Below are 9,934 nucleotides of genomic sequence, written 5' to 3'. Positions count from 1 at the left end.
ACCCATATATGTGTTCCCAGATCAAACCCATGCCCACTCGGCACATAAATATGTCATGCAAGACCCATATATGTGTTCCCAGATCAAAACCATGCCCACTTGGCCCATAAATATACCATGCAGGACCCATATATGTGTTCCCAGTTCAAACCCATGGCCACTTGGCCCAGAAAAATTCTATGCAGGACCCATATATGTGTTCCCAGTTCAAACCCATGGCCACTTGGCCCAGAAAAATTCTATGCAGGACCCATATATGTGTTCCCAGTTCAAACCCATGGCCACTTGGCTCATAAAAATGCCATGCAGAACCCATATATGTGTTACCAGATCAAACCCATGCCCACTCGGCACATAAATATGTCATGCAAGACCCATATATGTGTTCCCAGATCAAAACCATGCCCACTTGGCCCATAAATATACCATGCAGGACCCATATATGTGTTCCCAGTTCAAACCCATGGCCACTTGGCCCAGAAAAAATCTATGCAGGACCCATATATGTGTTCCTAGTTCAAACCCATGGCCACTTGGCTCATAAAAATGCCATGCAGGACCCATATATGTGTTACCAGATCAAACCCATGCCCACTCGGCACATAAATATGTCATGCAAGACCCATATATGTGTTCCCAGATCAAAACCATGCCCACTTGGCCCATAAATATACCATGCAGGACCCATATATGTGTTCCCAGTTCAAACCCATGGCCACTTGGCCCAGAAAAATTCTATGCAGGACCCATATATGTGTTCCCAGTTCAAACCCATGGCCACTTGGCCCAGAAAAATGCCATGCAGGACCCATATATGTGTTCCCAGATCAAACACATGCCCACTTGGCCCATAAATAAACCATGCAGGACCCATATATGTGTTCCCAGTTCAAACCCATGCCCACTTGGCTCATAAAAATTCTATGCAGAACCCATATATGCATTCCCAGTTCAAACCCATGCCCACTTGGACCATAAATATGCCATTCAAGACCCATATATGTGTTCCCAGATCAAACCCATGCCCACTTGGCCCATAAATATGCTATGCAGGACCCATATATGTGTTCTCAGTTCAAACCCATGCCCAATTGGCCCATGCCTGTCCCTTATGGGGCCCATGTAATCAGCTCATATGGGCTTCCTATGTGGGACTCATACTACAAAACCTACATGGGACCCGCTGATTTCACCCAGCCAAAGCCCATGCCCACACAGTAACCATGGAACCCGAACTTAACCCATCTGGGCCCCACATGTCATTGCTGGCTGGCAAGCGCAACAACTTAAAAGCTATGAGCGACAGGTACGACACCTGATTCTTTCAGTAACTTGACAACCCTGCAGTACGGGTTTCCTCAGCGTTTGCAATGTTTGGAATGTCTGCTCAAAGGACACGTCGGGCAGCTGCTCGAAGATCTCGCCTTTGGAGAAGACTTGATTTATACTCGAAAAATGTAAGTCACTAGGCTACTTAAAAATGAAAAGATTACTCCAGAATGAATTGCATTGCTAGCCCAACACTTACGCACATGATGAATGCGGACCAATACTTTATATTATATATTATTTATATTACAATTATATTACATACTTACCTGAAAATGATATATTTTAGTAAAACAAACTGAAAATGTAATTGTATTGTTATAAGACATATGCATGAATACGCACTAGACAAATGCAACTAATGTGAATACATACATTTTCAGTCAAGCAATGAATTAATGCATGGATTAATGAAATGATTATATTTTATTTACTGGCAGCAATAGAAAACATGAATAAAAATGAGTAAATGAATAAATAAAAGTAACCATCACAATAAATAAATACATTTACAAGTCAACAACACATGAAATAAAGCTTTATTCAAATGTATTGTTCTAACAAACTATCACACATTTACAGGCGGTGAACTCCTCATCCTACTGCCATCTCAACACAGCTGTTCTCATTCTGCGGCTTTATTTTGATGAAGCAGGTGACCACCTTGCCCACCTTGGCCTGTCTTTGCCGTCCATCATGCCCCTCATTGCTGCAGTCAGACTAGAATCTAACCATGGATGCGAGGTGCTTGTGTTCCTCTAGCTGGTCCATTTTTGTAAATCCTGTTTTGAAAGTGTCTCAGGAACAAATGCTCAATAAAGCTGATTATTTCTTCAAGCTACTACTATAATATAAATGCATACAGTACATTTCATACAATTTCTATTTAGGGGGCTTAAAGGGTTAGCAAGGGCAGGTGGGGTGATGGAGGGTCTCATCCATGGCACTACATCATCTCCAGGATGCTGCTGTGGCTCCCCATCTTAATTTTTTTATAGCACAATGTCATTTGATTTCTGTATTAGAAGTAACAAAAGGATCTTACTTTATATTTTTGTTTCAGGTTTTCCCTTTTTTTATATATATATTTTTTTTATATACAAACGTCACCTTTCCTTGCAGGCCCTGCTCCACCACAAAAGCTCTGTAGCAAATGCACAGAAATCAAGAATCAGAAAAGTGCTGTAATACGCTGATTTCACGCAGCCGCCATTTTGAAATCGAAAGTGAGGCTCCGGTGGGAAGAACCCCGGAAGTAACGATAAACAACAATGCCTTGGATTACCAACCTGAAGCTGCTGCCGCAATTTAGACTATTGGATGTTAATATCCAATATAGGATATGTATATAGTTCATTCCTGCTTCTTTTATTACATTCTGAATTATATATAAAAAAATTATTTTATTTATAAATGAATTTCACTGTATATAGTCTAAAGTATGAAAGAAATGCATGTACATTTTTAGAATTGACACAACATCATTAAACACAACAATACGCCATCGCATTCACGACTCTCCTGTGATTAAAGGCGACACTTCCGGTTTTCTTCCCACCGGAGCCTCGCTTTCGATTTCAAAATAACGGCTGCGTGAAATCAGCGTATAACTCTTTTTGAAATTACAATAATTAAGATAAACTACAATTTAAGATTTAAATAGATTTTTTAAAATTAATTTCTGTAATATACTTACTCAAAGCCTTTGATGGCAGCATTCAGCTTCATGAGACACTCTCCATCGGATAAACACACATGTGCTCATCTGTCCCTGTAACATCCAGACAAAATTCACATTACCTCTGTGATTTATGTGCTCGATACTATTTAAATGTTGAGGTATAGCTGCCGATTTAGGTTAATCAACCGAGAGTACAGGGTATATTTGACAGTAAGATACCCTGGCTTTCTGGAATACCCCCCGAATGACGAATAAATTGCGCGCTCAATTTTAGTGTTGCTGTTGGAAAACTCTGAATTCTAGATGATACACTTAGTTAGCCTACAGAGTTCTGACCTTAGAAGGGGTGTTGATTTGAAACATGGCGAAAACACTGATCTATAGGCCTAATATAGGCTATATACTGTATATCATATAAAGAATAACAATCAAAATAAGGAATAATGCATACTACTAAATAGTTTGAGATTAAAATAAGTGTGTCCCAAAGCATAGTATGTTGAAAAGAGTATGCCAGAAGTCCCCGGATGGTCTACTATTTCTTGTAGATTTTCGAAGTGTGAATTTGTGCAGACTATAACAGCTAATATTGCCCACAACCCATTGTGCTTTGGATGAAGGCTCAGTTCAGAACTACAAACACAAATAAAAATTGTACAAAAAAACCTAAAAAAAACATAGCAGATGTGCGCAAAAAGTTTTTGAATGACTAATAATCAACATTTAAGCTGATAATTTTTATTTATTTAATGTTATCCGTGTTATATACCATCTGCAACAACAATGTGAACTTTTATAAAGATCCTTTTGGCCATTAACTTTTAAATGCATCGTTATGCATTAATATAAAATATGCTTTAATATCTCTGCATGAAAGACCCGTGACTGGCAGATCAACGTGCTACTGCATCTCTCTCCGATACAGTAGGAAATGAAATGAAATGAAATGAAATGTGGAGGAACTGTGACAAGATGATGCCAGTTTACGGTGACAGGATAAAGACGCAATTTTATGACATGATTGTTTGTCCCAAAGCTTGTCTACTCTTCTGCTATACACACTCAAAAGTATGTACTTTTTCTTCACAAAAAGAGTACACACTTTTTTGGGCGTGGAATAATTTAGGGAGTAGAGTTTAATAATATGATTTCCTTGAGGAAGACTAGAGCTACTCCAGGACTAAATGGAGGCTTAAATTAAACCTACCATGAAGCAGGTTTAACTTCAGATTAATGCTGAGTTTCAAAGAATACACATGAATTACTTGGACTGTCAGAAAACTGAAGAAGACTGTTTTCGGCAGTACTGCCTTCTTCCGCAGTGTAGAGAGAGCGTGTGTGCATGGTTGCCAGATTGCAAAGATTAAGTAACAGCCATGTCACACTGTAAAATCTCAGTTGTCATTCATGTCAGACTGTAGGCTACAACTGCGTTTCAGCAGCTACGGTCACGGGATCACATTTGCATAAAGTAGCCTTGTTGACAACAAGGTAGATGGCAATATCACCTCTTTTGTAGCAGAAATAAATCTGCTGCAGATGTAAAATGTAACTATTAATTGCATTACTCATCACATATGTTTTGGAGTAAAAAGTACATATGCTTATTCAAAAATGTAGTGAAGTAGAGAGTAAAAGTTGCTAATACCTTTGATACTCAGTAAAACTACAGAGTAGCCAAAAAGATAAGCCAAAAAATAACTAAGCTAATTATTACATTTATTCAAATACTTTACACCTACATAAACATTTTTTCAAACATCCTTCAAGTTGTAGCCTATATTGTACCTTGTTGATTAAATGCACAATAAAATGTAACTAACTGTGATAAAAGCATTTAAAACACAACATAAATAATTATTTAGTACATTTCTTATATCATTCTGTACTAAGAGCTCACAACACTGTTGATGTCCCAGACATCCAATATACACAAATAAAAATTTTAGACTAAAGTCTTTGATATACTGTATTATTATATAACATTTGTATACTTCATAACCACAGCTTGTAATGTTTAGCTGCATTGCTAAATTCCATTTAGAGAGCATGTCCTGAAAGGAATGCTGTTGGATCAGTCAGTGAGCTCAGCAAATCTATCAAAATGTCAATTGTTGGCTTGAAAAACCTTTGCCTGAAAGTTAACAAATCCTTAAAGTTTGAAGGTTATAAATAGATAGACAGATAGATAGGTTTTTAAGGAGAATGTTCTGAAAAGGTTATTAAGGTCTTCTGACTGAATGCTTGGTGGTTGCTATGGCATTTCCAAATGATTCTTTTTTTTTTTTCATTTCAAATCTGTTTTCTGTGATAATATAAGTACTGCCTTTGATAAAGAACTTAACTTCTCGACCATAAACAATGTGTGTAGTATAAATACAATCCAGACATGCGTCCACCGAATGCGCAAGCGAGGAAGCAGTAAGTATTTGTTTACTTGGATGTAAAGATACAGGGAGAACACACTTATATCCACAGTCTCAGAGTGAAAACATAACACGTTTTTAAGAAAAAGGAAATAAGATAATGTTTATTTTCCATATAGCAAAACGTTTAACAAAAGTAAGGGAATACATTTTCAGGAGAGAGTGGGAACTCAAGTAATAAACAAAACATAAGCTAACTAAGGTTTGGAAGAGCTACCTACAGGGATGGGCAGTATTTCAGATACATGTATTTAAAATACGTATTTGAAATACAAAATACTATTTTGTATTTTAAAGCCTTTGGAAAAAATCTAATGTAACTTGTATTTAAATACATTTAAGATGAGTATTTTTTTTCTCTTCAAAATACATAAAATACTTTTTGCCAGTCAACCTCTTTATTAGGGTACTGATTTTGTGCATCAACTAGTTCAGAATTTTTATTTATTTTTTTCTTAATAAGGTGAGAATGTCATGATCAATTTTACTTGTTGATTAAAGTTAAAATAGTGCATTATTCACTTCAGTTAACATGAAAGAATAAAAGAGCACAGACAAGTGGGAAAATAGCATTAGTCAATCAGTCTTGACCGGTTGTTGATTTTTATCAACTAGCTTGTCAAATGTGTTTAAAGCATTACTGCATGTTAGGGCTGGGTTATATGACACTACATATAAAGTTTGAATTGATGGAACTTTTTCTAAATCTTTTACATAGATGGGCCCTTTTTTGAGGTAAGCAAATTTATCCTTGCAGCTTTTAGTGGGCTGGAATTATTGGAACATTGGAGTACACCACAAAAATCTTCAGCTTTTAGTTTTATTGTACATAAAAAAAATAATAATCAAAAAGGGGTAAATAGTGTCTATTAAATGAATCTAAATGAATTCTAATTTAAAAATGTAGATACACTTTCTAATTTTAATAAACAAATAAACTTTACATGAAATAAACATAAAAGTACTTAAAAAGTGAAAGTGACACGTGATGGCCAAGTATGGTAACCCATACTTGGAATTTGACCTCTGCATTTAACCCATCCAAGTTAATGCACACACATTAGGAGCAGAGTGGTGAGTAGTTAACACACAGACACTGCAAACGTGGATACACACACCCAGAGCAGCGGGCAGCCTTTGTGTGGCGCCCGGGGAGCGATTAGGGGTTAGGTGCCTTGCTCAAGGGCACCTCAGTCATTTCCCACCGGTTCTGGAATCGAACCAGCAACCTTTGGGTTACCAGTTCAACTCCCTAACCACTAGGCCATGACTGCCCCATTGGACTACCTGTAAAAAAAAAAAAAAAAAAGAAAGAAAAAACCCTCAAAAGAGTTTGAAATTTAGTTTATGCTGTGGAATCAAAACTGATATTGAGAATTGTGAAACCATGATATTTTTACTGTGAAGTAAAATTGAGATTTTGGTCATATCGCGCATCCATATTCTTTGCTAGATAGTAGAAAAGGTTCCCACAGTTTTACATACAGTATGAATTTTGTAATAGTGTTCACAACAAGTATAGACTACATTGTAACCAGAAATAAGTATAATGGCTGCTATTTTGCATAAGAATATTTGTAATTGCCAGAAAGAAAGAAAGAAATAGAGGGCAGAGATGTGGTTAGGAATGAAAAGTCAGTAGGCCTATGTAGTTTCTTCATTCACTGTGACCTATGTCTACACTGGATGGCCAATTTCACATGTATTTGTGTATTTTCAAAATACAAAATACTGTATTTGTATTTAAATTAAAAAAAAAATCACACAGTATTTTGTATTTGTATTTTAAATACATTTCCATGTATTTATGCCCATCTCTGGCTACCTACCCTGCATGAGAACAAAGATGAAAATCAACAACATAAAATTCCCTGAGCATTTTTCCTCTCTAGCCAAAAACAGGAGAAACAAAGTCATACACAATAAAAAAGGGCACTATCTCCCTGCAGCTAACACCATAAGCTATAGAGACAATAAACGTGAGCAGTTCCTTTTAATTACCCATAAGTAAAGCTCTAAGGTAGAGGAAATTAAGTTAATTCTAGGAAAATACAATACTCTTTAGTTAAAAGGACAAACAGGTAAGCAACACTAATGAACAGTTGCTAGCACAGAACAGAACAAGTATAGGACCCACTCCTAACTCAGAGTTATCAGCAAGGGCTCTCACTTTAGCAAGCACACAGACAGACAGTTTTCAGTCTAAAGCTGGGGAGAAGTGTTCCTCAGTATAGCATTTTCTGAGTGCTCCTTTTATTCTCCTCTGCTCCGTCTCAGGCATGCTCACGGCGAGTTGCAGCAGGTGGTAGTTAACCTGAGTGAGAGAGTGATGGAGAGAAATGGAGGAGAGCACAACACAGGGCACACAAGCATTTCCTCACAACAAATATTATACTCAGAACACCCTGAGACATAACAACACTAACCATAAGGAAACAATGGCGAAATTCTTCCTGGTATTTCTCAGACCTCTTGGTGAGGTACAAACTTGAGGCTTTGTGTGTTAGATTTCATATATGCCCATTTTCAGTAATTGTCCACTTCAGCTCTCCCAGTTAAGCTGACTGTGTATCCTAGTTAAAGGAATTTTGATGACATTGTAGAGATGGTCTTGTGCGTCACATGGATGTTTTAACCAATTAACAAACAGCTGTCTAGTCATTGACAATGAACAAATCTAGAACGGGTAGGGTATTTAAAGAAGCTACAAGCAGATGGCTTGATGGATAGAGATTCAGAACACTCTGCAAGGTAAGTCCTACAATTGGTTTGATGTGAAAAGTTAAGTCAGTTAAGGATGATATTTGTCTCTTTTTGGAAGGAATTCTCTTAACTCTTCTCCTTTATTTCTTACATTTCAGATGAAATTCCAGGTTTTCCATCTCTCCTCTACTCTTCAAACCACGGTTTTCTTTTTGCTGGTGCTCCTGGTTCAGCCTCCCAGAGGTCTAATGCTGCCACACCATCCCATGGTTTATCTGCCTACACTGGACAACCCTGAGTGGGAAGCGGCAATGCTTCAGCTGCAGGCTTCGCTGGGAGGTCCAGATGGCAGGCCAGTGGCGGCGCTCCAGCCCTGGGCTCTGATTCAGGAGCCAGAACCCAAGGAGCTTCTGGAGAGGGTGAAGGCAGAACTGGGATGGGGACCGAGGGACATGGTGAAGGACCAGAAGAGAGAGGAGCTGGGACGGAGACCCATGGGGACATTCCCAGACAATCATATAGTGCCTGTGCCTTATCCACAGGGGGGAGAAGTGGAAGAAGAGGGTGGAGAGAAGCGGAATGAGGCACTCACTTCCATTGCAGGAGGTTTGCAAGCCTTCAACAGACAGAAAGGAGGATTTGGCTTTCGATTTGGCAGAAAGTGAAGAGGAAAGAGTGTATATGTGTGTGTGTGTATGTCTGAGTGGATGTACTTAACTATACTTTGGAGACAAATGTGTCCCTAAAAATGGGATTAAAAAAAAAATACCCTTCAGGAATGTCCGTGGAAAATTGGGGTGGGGGGTGGGGTGGTCAGGGGTTGTCTGCTAATAAAAAAGTATATCAGAGAAACACAGAAATTATGTTTATTTCATGGGGAAAAAAACATGCAAATATATGACATTTATTAAAAATTGTTAACAAATATTCTGCAGTCCTAACTTATTTTTCCACAAAACATCTTTCTCATTTAAAGGCACAATATGTAATTTTTTTGCTTTAAAAATAGCAAAAATCACTATATCTATGTTATATATATTTTTTAGTTGTGTACTTACATTATCCCGACTGTTTCCAACAACTTTCAAACCAGGAGAAATTTTAATTTAATTCGAAGACACGGCACGTTTCTTTATTTCAGTTTTGTCGCAGTCAATGGCGTCATATCCGCGTTGTCCCTGGTTTCCGCTTGTACTGCCATGGTAACCAGAGCTATGAACCAGAGCCCTCTGATAGTAACCAAGACGACAGACGTGGACCACTGCAGTTCGCAATGTCTATCTGCACGCTGTTGTTATTTCGTTCAAACATTATGGACCATGGCAAGCAGACTTTGGATAAAAAAGGAGAACTAAACTGAGAATCAATATCAGCGCGGTGTTTTCGAGATGCCGAGAGCTCCCATAGACAGTAACGTTATATAAACGAGAGCTCCACGTCCGAGACTTCAACCGCTCCTACATGTACTTTATTAAACAGGTGAGCACATTTACATAAAACTAATCAATGTTATATAGTTCAACAATGATAAAATGTCAGAATATGATCTGTATGTTATTCTAATGTTGATCTAGCTTACAACTATACATTTCAACACATTCAAATGCAGTTTAGTGTGATAGTGTAATGGTAAACCAAGTGAAACAGTGCTGCGTTACCTCACAAGTTTAATTTGTCTAATAAACTGACCTGTGAGTTGTAATTCTGCACTCGTGTAGTTCGGTAGAATGAAATGTCCATATTCCTTTTATATCTGCGGGACTCGCGTCGCGTGTGGAGCTGATACCTGTCTCTT

The 9,934-nt window shown here is 37.9% G+C and overlaps 1 protein-coding gene across 1 annotated transcript; it reads left to right on the top strand.

Moving 5' to 3' along the window:
- Positions 1-8,174: 8,174 nt before the first annotated feature.
- On the top strand, positions 8,175-9,107 carry qrfp (pyroglutamylated RFamide peptide). The gene is made up of 2 exons (XM_082186827.1): positions 8,175-8,187; positions 8,298-9,107. Exon 2 carries the CDS (start codon positions 8,298-8,300, stop codon positions 8,802-8,804), a length of 507 nt encoding a protein of 168 aa, XP_082042953.1. The 5' UTR covers positions 8,175-8,187; the 3' UTR covers positions 8,805-9,107.
- Positions 9,108-9,934: the final 827 nt, after the last annotated feature.

This window comes from Leuciscus leuciscus (assembly GCF_965113295.1).
Source record: "Leuciscus leuciscus genome assembly, chromosome: 12".
NCBI classification, from domain to species: domain Eukaryota; kingdom Metazoa; phylum Chordata; class Actinopteri; order Cypriniformes; family Leuciscidae; genus Leuciscus; species Leuciscus leuciscus.
This window is presented reverse-complemented; position numbering and strand designations above follow the sequence as displayed.